The sequence below is a fragment of the Danio rerio genome, chromosome 16 (assembly GCF_049306965.1).
Source record: "Danio rerio strain Tuebingen ecotype United States chromosome 16, GRCz12tu, whole genome shotgun sequence".
Classification (NCBI taxonomy): domain Eukaryota; kingdom Metazoa; phylum Chordata; class Actinopteri; order Cypriniformes; family Danionidae; genus Danio; species Danio rerio.
Window position 1 is genome coordinate 54414628 of NC_133191.1, and position 17782 is coordinate 54432409.

General features: G+C 38.9%; 1 protein-coding gene across 4 annotated transcripts in view; it reads right to left on the minus strand.

Annotated features, from left to right (window-relative positions):
• Nucleotides 1-17782, minus strand: part of znf385d (zinc finger protein 385D) — a 144849-nt gene that overhangs the window by 104406 nt on the left and 22661 nt on the right. For all 4 annotated transcript variants that reach the window (XM_073926766.1, XM_021467039.3, XM_021467038.3 and 1 more), the window contains exon 2: nucleotides 5161-5303. In XM_073926766.1, coding sequence (XP_073782867.1) covers nucleotides 5161-5303 — 143 coding nt within the window. The remainder of the gene's footprint in view (nucleotides 1-5160; nucleotides 5304-17782) is intronic.

Here is a 17782-nt window from a genome sequence, read left to right on the forward strand (position 1 = left end):
GATTTTTTGGGACAACTTAATTGTTTTATGTTCAATCCGCTAAAATTTGTTAAGTCAACTTTTTGATTGAAAGTAACTAATTGATTCAACACAGGCTCATTCTGAAAACGTAGCCCCTATATACATTTTTGGAGAGCACAAATTAAGTACACTGTAAAAAATGGCCGTGATTTCAACAGTAAAAAACTGTAAAAATGCTACAGTACAAATCTGTAACCTGGTTAACGGTATGTTTCCCTAATATATACGGCGAATAACCGTAAATTGACTTTCCCAGAATTCCCTGCATGGCACATAACTTTATATGCATTTGGTTGACATTATTATGGATCTTTTTAGTTGTTTCCCCATCAGTTATGTACATTAGAGATTTATGCTACATCTAATGTTGATAAACGATGTTTATTTCATGACTTTAATTTTATGCGTGTTACCATACTGGTGTTTAGTAGCTGTGTGGATGACACTGAGCACCTTCTACATGCTGATCCTCTTTTCTGCTTGTGGGAGAAGTTGATTGTGATGAGCATTGGCTCATTATGTAACTTTCTCATCACCACCTGAATGTGGGTGTGCTAATGTGTCTAAATGTGCAACAAAAGATGTGTAGATGTTGATCATTCAAAATACAGACACATTACCTCTATAAATTATTAAAATACAGTAATTTACCATAAAAATTCTTTTTAAGGTTTGTACCGTGTTTTTAACGGTAAATTACTGACAACCACAGCTGCCGTTTTTTTTACCGTAAATTTTACGGATTTATTTTTTCCAGTGCAGCCAGAGGAAAGTAGGTCGTCTTTTAAACGAAAGCTACGGGGTGGTGGATTTGAGTTATTACTATAAGCGTATGTCAGAGGATTTGAGACACAGAGCGGAGTTGAATGTGACGATTGGGTTAAATCCGGCAAAAAATGGTTCCAGAAAGCAGATAAGACAAAAACAGAAACCAAAATAATAAAATAATAAAACAAACAAGTAAACAACAGGGTGAGAGTGTGGTAAAATCTGAAAATGTGGTAAAAATCAGGCAAGGGCTTTTCTTTTTCTGGATTGCTTTTGAAAACACTATCGGTTGGTGTGGCAACGGGGCGGGGTTAAGAGCCGTGGGAAAGGAATGAGGCCACCGCGTAAGTGATACACCTGTAACGCGCACCAGCCTCGAATCCCACAGAAGAAGCTCTGGACTAAAAGAGGAGGAACGATGGCAGAGGAAGCCAAGAGTGGACCGGGCCCGGACACATTGTTTTACTTTTGTTTTCAGTTTGACGGCAGACTCCGTCAGTCAGTCAGTCAGTCAGTCAGTCAGTTAACAGCGGCTTCTGGTGGATTTACGTGAGAAAAGCAGCTGCGAATGGCACTCGCGAGAGAAATTTGAGATCTGAAAAATTGTACACAGTGACTTCTAGTGGATTCACAAAAACTGTAAAAAAAAAATACTTGCCTCCTGGGACATTTGGCACTCTCTAGAAATCATTATATGGGTGCATAATCAGAATGAACCTGGGCTGAATCATTAGTGGAATCCTGCATTTGTTTTACAGTGAGTGCAGTGTGTGTGTGTGTGTGTGTGTGTGTGTGTGTGTGTGTGTGTGTGTGTGTGTGTGTGTGTGTGTATGGGGACACAAAATTGTGTAATGACATGGAATGACCTTTTTGTACTTTATTAAGGAGGTATACAAGAACATGACATGTGTCCTCGTACTTAAAACACCTAAAAATCATAGTGTACTTAAAAGAGTCTTTTGACATTCAAAATTTTACATGTAAGGGTTGGTTTTAGGGGTGGGTATTAGTTAAGTGGTTTTTACACTATAAAATAAACTACGTTTATGGAGTCATCATAAACCACCAATACCAACTTGATTGTGTGTGTATCTTGTATTTCTTCTATTGTGGAGACTAAATGTCCCCACAAGTATAGCAATACCAGTCAATTTTGACCTTGTGGGGACATTTGTTGGACCCTATGAAGAAAAAAAGAGTAACACTTTATTTTGATGGTCCATTTGAGTATTAGTAGACTGTCTGCTTAATATTTTTTGATACTGACATTCAACAGACATTTAACTGACTATAAGAAACTTTGCAGGTACATGTCAATTTACAATAACCCTTATCCCAAGTTGACAGTCTACTTATAATCTAAAGAGAATTAGTTACTAAAAAAGTTTTATAAGACGCAAAAAGATCTATAAGACGCAACTTAAAACTGTAAACTTATTCACATGCAACACAGCATTCGATTTAGGGTTTCAGCCTAAAATTTTGCATATATATGAAAATTATAAACGGTAGATGACACTGTGACATCTACAACCTGAGGGAAAATGGATTGCACATGTACACAGTCAGCATAGAGGCACCTAGGACATTCAAGATGACACTTTTCTATATGGTGAATGGCACACAGTGCACTGTATACACCATTCAGACAGAGAAAATCTGCTTTCCTTTGGTTTGAATGAAGACTGCTTTCCTAACTGCTGCAGAGACGCATACACAGCTTCCCTTTGGTCCAGAGATATGACAACACAAAGAGGATCATATGCATGTGTCGCACAGACCACAAAACATTCATTGATTTATTCATTCATTCATTCGTTTTCTTTTCAGCTTAGTCTCTTTATTAATCCAGGGTCACCACAGCGGAATGAACCGCTAACTTATCCAGCACATGTTTTACGCAGCGGATGCCCTTCCAGCTGCAACCCATTTCTGGGAAACATCCATACACACTCATTCATACTCATACACTATGGACAATTACCTGTACCGCATGTCTTTGGACTGTGAGGGAAACCGGAGCACCTGGAGGAAACCCACGCGAACGCGGGGAGAACATGCAAACTCCACACAGAAATGCCAACTGGCCCAGCCAAGGCTCAAACCAGCTTCTTGCTGTGAGGCGACAGCACTAGCTACTGCGCCACTACGTCCCCACCACAAAACATCAGAATAATTTAAAATGATGTTGCTATATTATGCCAATATAGACTATAGAGCTCTAGTGAATCTAATGAGGATCTTAAGAGTTAGACTGGCAGAGCTGTGATATAAATAAATGCCATTAGCTTGTTATTTAAAAAATGTGGAGGAACCATCTGATATGTCCCATACTATCTTTATGTTTCAGTTGAAATTGCATTACAGATCGAACAAAGCTGCACGTTCAAGGCACTTCAGGGAACCTTTAAATGAATTAGAGCATTTCATTGAATTAGGAATTGATCGAGAGAGTGAGAGAATTTGTGGTGTTGTTTACAAGGTTGTAGTGATGTTAACCAATCTTCCAACAAACAAAGAAGCTGTGAGTTTTGCAACACAAAAACATGTAATGATCGTGAATGTTAAATCGGCATACAGGTTTTGACATCAAATAGATTTGCATTATGTTTATAATGTCAATTTGACATCAGGGTGCTCGCTGGGATATATATACCCAACCCAGGCTCATTATTGATATGTACCCCTGTATACATTTCTGGAGAACTAGAAAAACGTCCCAAGAGCTTTAGTTTTTTGCAATTTTAGTTTTCGCAAATTCATCACACGCTACTGTGTACGCTTTTTAACACCTCAAATTTATCTCACAAGTGTCATTCGCACCTGCGGTTCTTGAGTAAATCCACCAGAGACCACTGTCCACTGACTGCCTGACTGATAACCCCACCCACCCCCTTCTCTAAACCCAACCGATAGTGTTTTCAAAAGCACCGACTAACCCAATCACTGCCTCCCCTAATCCCCCCGGTTTGAAGGATGAGAGGAAAGTCTGAGCTCAGTGGGTCTAAAGAACCACTGGTTTAGTTAGGGCTTAGTTAGGGCTTAGGACAGATTATAGAGATTGCTATGGAGAGATAAACGGCTGACTGAAGGCATGAGTAGTAGCCTGACTAACAGCTCAACTATAGTAGCAATTCGGTTTAGTCAATTCACTTCTGTTGCATGTCTTTGGACTGTGGGGGAAACCAGGGAACCCCACGCAAAAATGGGAAGAACATGTAAACTCCGCACAGAGTCGCCTGTTAATTTCAGAGTCACAAAACCACTGAGTCGCCAGGCCGCCTATGTAGGAAAAGTACAGTAAGAGTAGGGGGCATGGGGGAATTCTTCTAGACGAAGATAACGAAGGTGAGAAACTCTGATTATTTATATTTGGATTCGTCTGATTGGTGAATCATCTGTTAGCTAATGCAGAACCAGCTGTGGTCAATCATAAGCATGTGATTCTATCAAGATTAGTTTATAAATAAACTTCACATCACGTCCACATATATCTCTCCAGCCTTCATGACTGAAACAAAAAATGATGTGATTTCCACCAAGGCAACCTGGTGTGTAAAAATATAACAGCAGAAACCGGCAGTGGGCGGAGTTACACAGACTAAACCAAAGTCACACATTCTCAAAGCAGAATATCTGACTTCAGCATTTAGCATATCTTTTTCGTTCATTCATTTTCTGCCGTTTTTCCAGGGCCGGGTTGCGGGGGCAGCAGTCTCAGGAAAGAACCCCAGACGTCCCTCTCGCCAGACACCCCCGGGGGGATCCCGAGGCATTCCCGAGAGACATAGTCCCTTTAGCATGTCCTGGGTGATCCCCAATGCCTCCTACCAGTGGGACATGCCTGAAACACCTCCCTAGGTAGGAAAAACACTGAAAAGACTGAAAAACAAAACCCCAAGAAACTTGAACTCCTCCACCAGAGGTAAGGACTTTCTTTTTCAGATAAACAAATATGTTCACATTTCTCAATTATCTGCAAAAATACTATGATATGATACTTTAGAAATGACAGAAACATACATACAGCACCTTCAAATCAACAAGTAGCCTCCTTTTCTTTTAGCACCAGTTGTTATTTGTATGCTAGATCAACACATAATGTCGCACTTCCAAATGACGATATATGAAGTCGATGTTTATAGGATTAGAAGTTCACAACCTGTGCTCATAACAACAGCTGGTGTTGCATCTTCACAATGCATTGTGAAACCGCTCCACAGGCTGCAGTCCCAGAACAAGCAGAACTCGGATGACAATTATCAGAAGCGACGCTCTCTCGAAACCCCGGCGGACCCCGAGAACAGAGTGAAGCTCATTAGCACTTCGAGAGAAAGTGTGTGTGTGTGTGTGTGTGTTTGTGTGACTTACGCTGCTGAAGCTGGGAATGAGGCTGAGCGCAGAGCCGCCATCCAAAGCAAAAGGGACAAAGTGCTTCATGCCCAAAGAGGAGGGCACAGCGGGAAGAGGAGCTCGAACCAGCGCTGGCACTAGGCCACTCTGACAAGCATTACCTGAGGAGGACAAACAGAGACGGGTCATGGAACAAACTCTGCACCTGCACCCTCCAAAAAAAAAAAAAAAAAGTACAGAACCTGTCACTGGAGTGCTACAAGATACATTTTTGTAGTTATCAAGTTCACATTTGGGCCTAAAAAGGTACAAATTAGTAGATAAAATGTACAAAATCACATGTGAAGGTTACAAAAGTATGGGGTTAGTAAATGCGGACACACATGTGAGGGGGTAAAGAACTTAAAGAGCCCAAAAAAATATAAGATTTTGAAAATGACCTTCTATGTAGAGTGTAACACAGCTCCAAGTACAGTAAAAATATCCAGCTAAGGCTTAAATCTAAAAGTACACCTTGTTTAAAACTATAAATTCATCTGTAAAAGAGTCGACTCGTAGTGGTTCGAATGAATCGCTGCTGTGTCGGCGTGATGTCGATATGTAACTCAAGCCCTGCCCATTTGTTGCGTGCACAGCCCAAGTGTGGCACATGCCTGCTTTTGAGTAAAGGTATTACCCGTTAGATCGCCCCCTGGGGGCTGGCTGCAGTACAAGTCATAAAGCCCACCTCCTCAGTGTTAATGAATGAGACTTGAGCCCAAATAAAAAAAAATGAATTACACTTGCAATAAAATGTCCCGAAAGATGGTTTTGGTCAATTAAATATAGGTGCAGATTTTCATTTTTGTAAAGAGTATGCATTTAGACAGTAATTTAATGTTATAAAAACTGGGTGTGTCATCATGATTGACAGTTGTCATTGACAATTTCTCCAAGCAGACCGTCGGAACTTCAGGAGGAGATCAGGTAGTTCGTTCTGCGCATGCCGAGGCTCCAAATTCAGCAGTCTTTTGTGAAAGTGTTCAATGGGAAACAACGGCGTCGCATTGTCCATGTATTTTAGTCATTGGCACAAACCTGGGAAAATGTAAACCCCCGGCCCAAAAATAATACATATTTTTATAATTCATTAACAGTACATCACAAGCAATCACTTCACTGATGCAGCTCTTAAACCAGGAGTCTGTGAAAAGTATGACTGTGGCACATTTTTAAGCTAAAACATGGAACATTTGCATTTAAATAATGTCATTTTTAATCCATTAACATCAATTTTAGAAAGTTACACAAAGGTTCACAGAGGTCAAAAACTGCTGTCAAGAATCATCTGCATCTTTTTGCACCACATTTTTACTGCCACATAAGTTCTTCACCAGCATAATAACTACTATAAACAATATTTTATTTTAAGGACTAATACTTTAAAATTGCAGTTTGTTTACATAATGGCAGACTTATGTAAGTCAATGATCAGAAGTAATTGTGCAGGGTCACAAAATAAAATGTACACATTGACAATACACATACTTTGGCCCAATACCAATTCTACGCCTTAGCTCTTCCTCTTACCCCTACCCCTCGTTTTGCGTATTGCCGTTAATAAGGGTGTTCCACTTCTCTTTAGCTTGAAGGCGTAGGGCTAAAAGGAAGGGGTGAATAGCCCTTCGAACTGAGATTTTTCAAGATCACACTCAAAACCACGGGGTAAGAAAATGTTTCCAGAATACACCAACCACAACGGCAGGATAGCTGCACCCGGAAGTCAGGAGATCCACAAATTAGTATATTTTTGTCTTTATTACAAATTTTTACAACAAACAACGACATGTTTTAATTTACTCACAACAGCATTCGTGTTTTACTGTCATGCTTAAAAAAACAACAACGCTAAAATAAAAACCGCTAAATTTCGCGATCTATACTCCATAATAATAACTCCTGTACAGCCGTCCCACAACGTTCTGACACTCGATGACTCGATGAAGTTCAGTGGCTGGGAATGAGCTTTTTACAGTGTCTGCTATAATGGTAATGGTGTTTTTGGTGTGTTTACATAGATAATTATGGCCACAGTGTAAATGTACAGTACAGTTATGATCTTATTGCCACATTAGATTGTTGACAACATGATATCATTGCCTTCAGTGATTTCTTGAAGATAAATACCAATAAATAACGCAACTGGAATAACTACAGCAGTCGCGGTTGTCTGATCTCATTTCGCAATGACATATGATAACGTGTGCAGGTGCTGTAGTGCTGTCCCATTTCTCATGCTGTGTTCACACCAGACGCGGAACGCGCGGATAAATCACGCTGTTCGCGCGTAAATAGCCACGTGAACATTTGAGTTTACTCGCTTCATTCGCGGGTCAAATCCGCTTCATTCGAGCATCAAATTCACTTCAGAACAGACGCGGACTCACGTGAAGGGCAGGGCTTTTGTCTGCCCGGTGACTCTAGCTTCATAGCTAAATGGCTAACATGGATTTTATTGATAAAATAACTGTTTATGTGCTTTATAAAGGCTGAAAAACAGCATCGACATGTTTGGGGTCGTGTCTGAGTCTACTAAATCCTTTCAGAGGTGCATCCAGCTCTGTGAGCTCATAAACTCCTCCAGAAAATGAACCTGGATGACGGAGGCTTTCAGCGGTGCTTCTGACTGAGCCAAGCCCAGTTAAAATACGTCACAATCACGCCCCCCACAAGAGCAAGCTCCTGATTGGTTAACGCAGCGTGAATGTCCGCTGAAGTTCAGATTTTCGAACTCAAGTGATTCGCGCGAAACGCTCAATTCGCGCCGAGCCATTTGCGTGTATCGCGCCATTCGCACTGCTACATTTGTGCAATTCACGTCGATGTCTATTCACGCATTTGCATTGACTTAACATGTAAATCACTCGCACTTGACACGCGTTCCGCGTCTGGTGTGAACGCAGCATAAATGTTTAAGCCCTTCCCCTTCACACTCAGTTTTAAGGGCCAAGGGGAAGGGGTAGGGGTACAAAAGTAGAATTGGGATTGGGCCTTTATATACATTTCTCAGTATATGCAAGTACAAAAACACACCCACACAATAAAATTACATATTTTAAATTATTTTATCCTACAGTGCTTTGAAGCAAAAAGCAGGATAAGGGATTATTTGTTTCATAGTTTAGATTTGAAAAAAATAAAATAAAATAAAATTCACCAAAATACTCAATGTAGTGTTAAAAATATAAAAAATGTTGATGGTTTGCCAGTGAAATAAGAATCTGTTTACACAGAATATGAATATTTTGATGATTTTTCATATTTTTATCCAAATGTCAAATAGATGTATACAGAAAATGGAGGGTGAAATAATAAAATGCAAAGAAAAAGAAAGAAAGAAAAAAAACAATGCACAAGGGTAAAGTTAAATAATCCTATTAAATTTTATTGTAACTTATTGTTTCTTGTTTAAACTACTTATTTAAAATAAGCTGAAACAACACTCAATTATTGAGATAATTTGGGAACAACTTATTTGTTTATGTTCAATCCATTTAAATTAGTTAAATTAACTTACTGTAATTGATTTGTGATGGGACGATATGAATAAAATGTCTAGAACTCTGCATTGTTTACAATGTACTGAAATTAATTTTTATTTAATTCATCAACAACTTTAAGAATTAATTAATACTCTTCGACTATTTCAGAGGTCGCCACAGCGGAATGAATTGCCAACTATTCAAGCATATGTTTTACACAGGGGATGCCCTACCAGCAGCAACCCATCATCTGAGAAACATCCACACACACTCCAATACAGTACGACCAATTTAGTTTCCTCAATTCCTCTAAAGCACATGGGCCCTATCATACACCCGGCGCAATGTGGCGCAAGAAACAGCGCAATAGTCTTTTTCTAGTTTCAGCTTGGCGCAAGAGTCGTTTTGAGGCGTTGCGCTACACTGTTTAAATAGCAAATGCATTAGCGCTCATTTGTGCGCCCATAGGCGTTCTGGTCTAAAAAGGAAGGCGTTCTGAGGCGCACTGCAGGCGCGTTGCTATTTTGACAAACTAAAATAAATTTTTCATTAGACCAAAACAAACCCGGTCTAAACTCCGGCGCAGAGTTGCGCCTCGCTTACACACTGCTTAATACACACAAGAGAGCAATGGCCAAATCTCTTTACATATGAAAAAATTTAAATATTAAGAATATATATAGGATATGATAAGGATAGATATAGAATATAAATATAAAGGATTAAAATATTATAAAACATATTATTTTCTAGCCTACATAAATATGAAAAATCACTGCTTTTATGTCTTCTTCATCTCGGGAGGCTTTTTCAGTTCATTCATAACAATTTGCTTTTGTGTAATGTTACTATTATTATCAGTATTATTTATTATATCCATATTTATACTTGTTTTATTAAAAACAAGCTTAGATTTGCCCACCTGTCAGGTTTTAGACCATATGGGGCACAGCATGTGTTTTAGGATGTAACTCAGGTTTTTGAGCACACTTCGTTATTATTGTTCATTTATTCGTTTGCTGGAAATTAGAACAGAATTTAGAAATAGTTTTGAAACGAATATTTGCGCTTAACAAACAAAAGTATTTATTTATAGACTAATTGATGTCTGTGCGTAAAGGTTTCCCTATCCAAGAGAGAAAGTGAAAGTAGATCCATTATCTCTCATTCTCACGCAGTAGATGCTGTTAAAAAACTGTGAACTGTTTGCTAGTGAAATGCTCAGTTTTTCCACTTAGACTTACTTTGCGTCCTGTAAATAGCGAATGCGCTCTTGGCGCGATGCAGATGACTCTTAAAGGGAATGGGAGATGAGACTCTAATTGGTTTATTCTCAAAACACACCTATAACTCATTAAGAAAATAAACTCAACCCTTTTAGACCATGCGCCACGGCGCAAAGCGGATTTTCCAGTCCTTAAATTAGCAAAAATGCGTTCTGACACGCCCTGAAAGCGTTTGCGCAATGCGTTTTGGGCTCTGTGCATGGACCGTCAAAATAGAGCCCCATGTGTTTGGACTGTGGGGGAAACTGGAGCACATGGAGGAAACCCACGCCAACACGGGGATAACATGCAAACCCCACACAGAAACACCAACTGGCCCAGGCGGGACTCAAATAAGCAACCTTCTTGCTATGAGGCGACATCACTGAGTTACAGTTGATTTAATTCTATATAACATTATAGAATGAATGCAGTTTAATGTTGATGCTGATTTCATGACCAAGAATTTTAGATCCACGTGGACCTCATTGTGAAACAATGCCAGTCAACCTCAAGACCCACTGGAGAAAGAAAAGACAATAAATTATTAAAGTATTTGTTTTCTTTAGTCGTTAATTTTAGACGTGCTGACATGACTTGTATCTGCATGCCAAATGACCCTTTCATCATCACACAGCCTGTTTTAGTTATAAGAAGCCAAAACGCTCCACATGAACCGAGCCATGCAGACTCTTTGAACAAGTAAACCTTCCTGCAAGTAAATTGGCTTTTTGGTGGAAAGCCAGTTGCACATTTCTGGTGTTATTTACCCAAATGAAAAACAATATCTATCTTTGTAATCCTTCCTTCTGTAATATCCTGCTCCAGCACTAAAATAACTTTCCTCTTTGGATGACATCATCAAGCAGTCATACGTTTCGCTCACCAATTCACTTTTGTGTTTATTTTTGCTGAAGGGAATGAAAACATTTGCTCCATTTTACTGTGATTCCTCAAAACTTTCGGTAAATTTACTTATCTCTGTTGCGTTGTGTGTAAATTTAATTTTAGAGTACAGCCACGACAAAACCAGACCTTATAGCAAAAACATTGTTTACTGTTATTACAAAATCTAAATTTTGGTTAGTATTATAATAATAATAAAGGGACTAAGCCGGCAAGAAAATGAATGAATGAATGTTTCGTTGTACACTAGGACTGACAGAAAATGAAAAGTTGCTATTTTTTCTAGACCAGGGGTTTTCAAAGTGTGAGGCGCGCCTCCCCTGGGGGGCGCCAGAGCATGTCAGGGGAGGCGCGGGAAAAAATGTTATATAATAAAAATATAATTATTAAGTTTAATTATTATATGTATTTTTTATTATATTTAAACGTTTTAATTAAACAAAGCTAAAAAAATAATACGTCAAAAATAAGAAAACCTTTTTTACCCAGAAGGCCATAGCTGTGAATTTGCTTATACAGGTATATGCCTGCTAACACAATGGTTCGGTTTCTGAGACGCCCCGATTCAAAGCCTTCAAGTTCAGGGCTTAAACCCAAAAGACGACGATATGATGATCAGTATTTGAGTTTAGGATTTACGTGGACAGGACCAGCTGATAAACCACGACCTTTATGTGTGGGTTGTCAAGATATTTTGGCTAAAGACAGCATGAGACCCGCTAAACTTCGACTGTTTTGACTGGGATGGACAGTTCTTGGATCTGTTCTATTCATATTGAACCATCATCCTAGTTTTACAAACGTTATATTAAAATACTTGTTATTACTCTGTAAATAATTGCACTTTCATGCAAATGATGATAAAAGCGAGTTAACAGTCTGACATCTGTCTGTGTCTTTATATATACTGTATATATATATATATATATATATATATATATATATATATATGTGTGTGTGTGTGTGTGTGTGCGTGAGTGCGTGCGTGTTTGGGAGGAGGGGGCGCCAATAGATAAGTTGTGTCAAAAGGGAGGCCCACTGTCTTAGACTTTGAAAAACCCTGTTCTAGACTGATTTGGTTGGCACCTATACTCTCATTCTGGCGTAATAATCAATGAACACTGCTGCTGTACCATGGCTGTGGCAGGAGCAATGATATTACACAGCACCTGAAAATAATCCCCAGCCCCACTCCCTACACTTGCACCACCAGTTAGAATTTGTGTAATATCACTATAACCTGCTTCAGCAATGGTGCAACAGCAATTTCATTCATTCATCCATTTTCATTTCAGGTTAGTCCCTTTATTAATCTAGGGTCGCCACAGCGGAATGAACCGCCAACTTATCCAGCAATTTTTTTTACACAGCGGATGCCCTTCCAGCTGCAACCCATCTCTGGGAAACATCCATACACACTCACACTACGGACAGTTTAGCCTACCCATTTCCAATGCAAAAAACTATTGTAATTTATAATAAACTACATAGTAAAATGTATAATGTATACAACTCTTTGTTAATAATTGCTACAGAATCCTTTAGCATAATAAGCTGTAATAAATACTGTAACGTTAGAGTAAACTGTGGTGCATGGTGATGGTGTATAATTATGGAGTATAAAGCTGAAGCCTGTTAAATAACTAGTTTAAAACTACAGTAGTGTCATACCACAGCAACAACATAATTACAACGAGAGTTTAATTTAATTATCTTTCAAGAGTTCACACTTAGCTGATGATTAATTATAAAGCTTGTTTGGCATGCTGTCCCGGGAGAGAGCCCTGAGCTCATGAGATCCTCGAGCCCAGGGCTCCCTCCCGTTGCAAAGCGATCTCGAGGTAGATCTCGAGAACTCCCCTGCTGTAGCAAGTGAATGCTCTTGAAACTAATTACTAACTAGAAGCGAGTCTATGTTGATAATTTGGATTGTTCAATTGACTTAATTGCATGTTTTTAGGCGGTGGGAGGAAACCGGGGAACCCGGGGGAAACCCACGTGAGCACGGGGAGAAGTGCAAAACTCCGCACAGAAATGTCTGCTAGTTTTGGTAAAGCCAGGAACCAGAGACATTCTTGCTGTGAGGCGACAGTGCTAGGCACTGGGCCACCGTGTCACCCGTCTAAGAAGGAGGAGTAGGGGAGGAAGGGGGGACTCTTCAAAACGAAGATAGCAGTGGAATAAACCCCAGGGTATTTATAGTAGTTTAGGAGTCATCTGATTGGATCGTAGTGAATTGGATAATGCGGGTCAGCTGCTAGCAATCATAAGCACGTGATCCTCTCGAAATTTGTTTATACATTAACTTCATAGTATGCTTCAAAACACTAAAGTGTCTACCATAGTATTTTTTCATCCAGCATAATACTGCAGCTTATTCAGTATATATTGCCTTGATGACAGCCAAATATATTTCATTCATTCATTTTCTTGTCGGCTTAGTCCCTATATTAATCCGGGGTCGCCACAGTGGAATGAACCGCCAACTCATCCAGCAAGTTTTTACGCAGCGGATGCCCTTCCAGCCCATCTCTGGAAAACATCCACACACACATTAACACACACACACACACTTATACACTACGAACAATTTAGCCTACCCAATTCACCTGTACCGCATGTCTTTGGACTGTGGGGGAAACCGGAGAACCCAGAGGAAACCCACTCGAATGTAGGGAGAACATGCAAACTCCACACAGAAACACCAACTGAGCCGAGGCTCGAACCAGCGACCTTCTTGCTGTGAGGCGACAGCACTACCTACTGTGCCACTGCTTCACCCCCAAATATATTTTAGTTCAGTAAAAAAAAAACTTTGCCCTCATCATGATATGAGGATCATGCCAGGCATATGTGTTTATTTTCTATGTATATCTCCTTTGAAATATGATATAAATAGGGATGTAACTGTATTGTAAATACCGTCATACCTCAATATTAATTTTTTTCGATATTACCGTAGTCGCATGACTCTGTAAAACTATAGGTCTTCTGAGAAAATTTGCTCAGGCGAATGAAGCGAACGGGAGGTAGCGAAAACTACAATTCCCATCAGCCCATGCTTGACCATCATCCCTTGCGGTCTGTTGTCGCTACAGATCCGGTAATGCGGAAATGGAGTGTGCTGCTAGAAGCGGGGATGAAAAAGAGCTGGAAAACTCTAAAGCGGGTGTTGTCGCCGCGCGCGTACTGAATATCGGTGTTGTCGCGCGAGTTCTTATCAGCTGTGTTGTCGCGCGCGTACTGAATAGCGGTGTTGTCAGCACACTGTTCAGATTGATGCAGACACGAGACCTCTATCTTACTCATGGTTTGTGCTCTCAAGTGGGGGAAAGACAATGCACAACGTTACCCACTGCTGTCAACCTGGGCCAAGTCATATCTCTCTTGTCCCAGAAACCTCAGTCAAAAATGAGAGGGGTTTTTTCTGTTGCATGGGACATTGTAAATGCCCAGAGATACCAGCTTTTATCAAATTATATTTATATGATAATTTTCCTTTAAACCCATCTCTATCTAAGTGAGTGAGTGATTAAATGTTGAAGTTCCTGTTTCAAAGCTTACAGATAGATGGCTAATTTGTATGTCATTGACACTTTTGGCACTTTTTTGGAGTATTTTCATAAGTTTTGTTTTTTCCTGTAAATGATTCAATAAATACCGTACCGTGACATTCATACCGAGGTATTACCGTACCGTGAAATTCTGATACCGTTACATCCCTAGATATTAATAGCAAAAATACTTTTTTCCCTGTATGTCTCCCATTCAGTTTTTTACTTCCTGCCCTCCATCTGAATTTGGCACGTCACCAGAACCCCGTGATCGCAAACAACCTATAGACTGAACTCCAAACACATTGAAACACTAAACACATTGGGGCAAACAGAATATTAAAGCTAACTTTGGCATTTGGTTATCCTTAAAAGTTTGACTCATAGGAATGTTATTGTGGGAACACGGCCTAGCTGGTGAGCACAACATCCATGAGTTTAAGTCGAGCAAAACATCATGATTTAGAACATTTCTTTGCCACACGCATCGAAATCTCCACCGAAGATCTGGACGCTACAGACAATCATTTTTCTACCTGTTCTGCCACATCATTTACTTTCTAACAAACTCTCCTAGTACTATAAATACTTGTGAACACTGCTTGTCAGACTGATTGGCTGTTATCTGTGGCAGCAGTGGAAACAAACGCGAGTCCACACGGCAGAGACTGAAACCAGTGGCGGAAAACAAAAGTAAATGGCTTGTTTTATTGCAGTACGACCGTTAGTGTGGGTGGCGTTGGAAAGGCAGATTTTTACAGCACATCCCATTACCGCATCAGAAAAAAGACACAGCGCTCTGTATCCAAACCCGAGACAAAAGCCAGAGAAAAACTACACTACAGACAAGAAAAGCCCCAAAGCAATGCAGAAATGAGATGCCTTGTCAGTTGGTTTTATGAAATGGTAAATCTAAGATACAGCAAGTGATTAATGTGATCATCAACAATATAATGTTAAATATTTTAGTAATGTGAATTTTGACATACACTTGCAGGCCACTTTATTAGGTACAACTGTCCAACTGCTTGCTAATGCAAATTTCTAATCAGCCAATCACAAGGCAGCAACTCAATGCGTTTAGGCATGTAGACATGGTCAAGAGGATCTGCTGCAGTTCAAACCGAGCATCAGAATGGGGAAGAAAGGTGATTTCAGTGACTTTGAACGTGGCATGGTTGTTGGTGCCAGATGGCTGGTCTGAGTTTTTCTGAAACTGCTGATCTACTGGGGTTTCACGCACAACCATCTCTAGGGTTTACAGAGAATGGTCTGAAAATCCCATCTTCCGATGGCTACTTCCAGCAGGATAACACAGCATGTCATAAAGCGTGAATTATCTCAGACTGATTTCTTGAACATGGCATTGAGTTCACTGAAATCAAATGGCCTCCACAGTCACCTTTGGGATGTGGTGGAACGGGAGATTGGCATCATGTATGTGAGCCGACAAATCTGCAGCAACTGCGTGATGCTATCATGTCAAAATAGACCCAAATCTCTTAGAAATATTTTCAGTATCTTGTTGAATCTATGTTACAAAGAAATAAGGCAGTTCAGAAGGCAAAAGCGGTTCAACCGGGTGCTAGTAAGGTGTACAATAAAGTGGCCGGTGAGTGTATTTTTAGATTTGTAAAGACTGAAGTGCAGATGAAGCTAAGTGAAAGTCTCCATTTAATCCCTGTTGTCTTGAGAAACAACTGAGACGATAAGAGATAGAAATCAATCAAAACTTGAAATAGCCTGAATTTCTCAAAGATTTCTTTAAAAATCCAGATATCTGAGGTATTTCAATGATTTTTTCTCTCAGAAGCCCGAGACTTTAAGTTTGTTTTTGATCATTACTGTCTAAGAAAAATAACCCAGATCAATAAGATCTCATTTGTGATTTGTTCTCATGATTGTAGGTGATACCTAAATTAAAAACCCATAATACCATATTTACATTCATTCATTTGGTTGAACAGCTTTACTTTTCTCTGATCTCTTCTGAATATATGACTATATTTGCTTGCATTTACGCAAACCCTCTATTAAACTACATGCGTCTTGATTTTGTCAAGTACGATGCTATGCTGGATTAACATCCATGTTGATCCTGGAACATCATTTTTGTTCAAAAATTTAATTCCTATCCCTAAACCCAAACATAACTGTAAACTACACCCAAAGTCAGAGGAGAATAATAGTTGGAAAACAATTAGTGATGTAACGGATCACAAATCTCACAGTTCAGATCACATTATGGTTTTTTAGTCATGGATCGGACCATTTTTCGGATCAGCCAAAAAAGGAAACAAATATAATTTGCTTTCCATTTATTACAAAAACAGTACTGAAAGGAAGCTTTTGTTTTAACAAACGGACCGTAGAACCTGTAATTTTAATAAAAAATAAAATTAAGAAATAGTCAGCGCTATAAAAAAAAAAAAAAAAAAATATATATATATATATATATATATATATATATATATATATATATATATATATATATATATATATATAAATAATATTCAGTCCTTTTGCTGATAATGCTAAATGTAGAAATCTAACATTGTAATTTATACAACCCATATTTATTTTTAGTCTCATTTTCAATAAATGATTCAGTTACTCACTAATAAAACTCCATGTTTCCTTCATGACCTATCCACGAACACCCAGATTCACTACTTTGCTGGACAGATGGTGAAATAATATAAGCAATACCATATATAGATATTTAAACATTTAATGTATGTGACTGGAACAAAAACTACCCATTTATAACAAATTTACAGGTAAACATACTGTACCATCTATACCCTAATTTCCACGTTATCTGCTAATAATGACATTTAGGGAGTTCTATGCTAAGCTTACAACTGTTAAACACAATGTAGGTTACTGTCAAAAACTATTAGAAGTAGCGTGAAGGGCGTGATTAATTTTTTATATTTTAGTATAATGACTTAGAAGCATATTTTCTGTTTTCTTCTTACCTCCTCTACCGCGCTACTGTCCTCCAATGCAGCAGCCCAATTTAAATCTTTAGAGAATAATTTAGTTAATTTTATGCATTTGTCAGCGTCTGATTTTAGAGTCCTTTATTGCTTTCTCTGAGCTTTTCGGCACCACCTTTTCTTTTTTACAGTCCATCTCTGAAAATTAGCACTTACTGTTTGTTTGACATTCTTGCCAGATTTTGATTACGACCGTGTAACCTCTGATTGAGTTGGCCCAACTCAAAACTAGCCGGCCTTCACGGTTTGGGCCAAATGCTTAACATTTATTATTATTATTATTATCATCATCATATTCATATCTTGCAAGAGATAAAATCTGCCTCCATGTAAAAACAATACATTAAAAATAAATAAATAAATAAATAAAATTAAAAAATAAAAAAACTGAC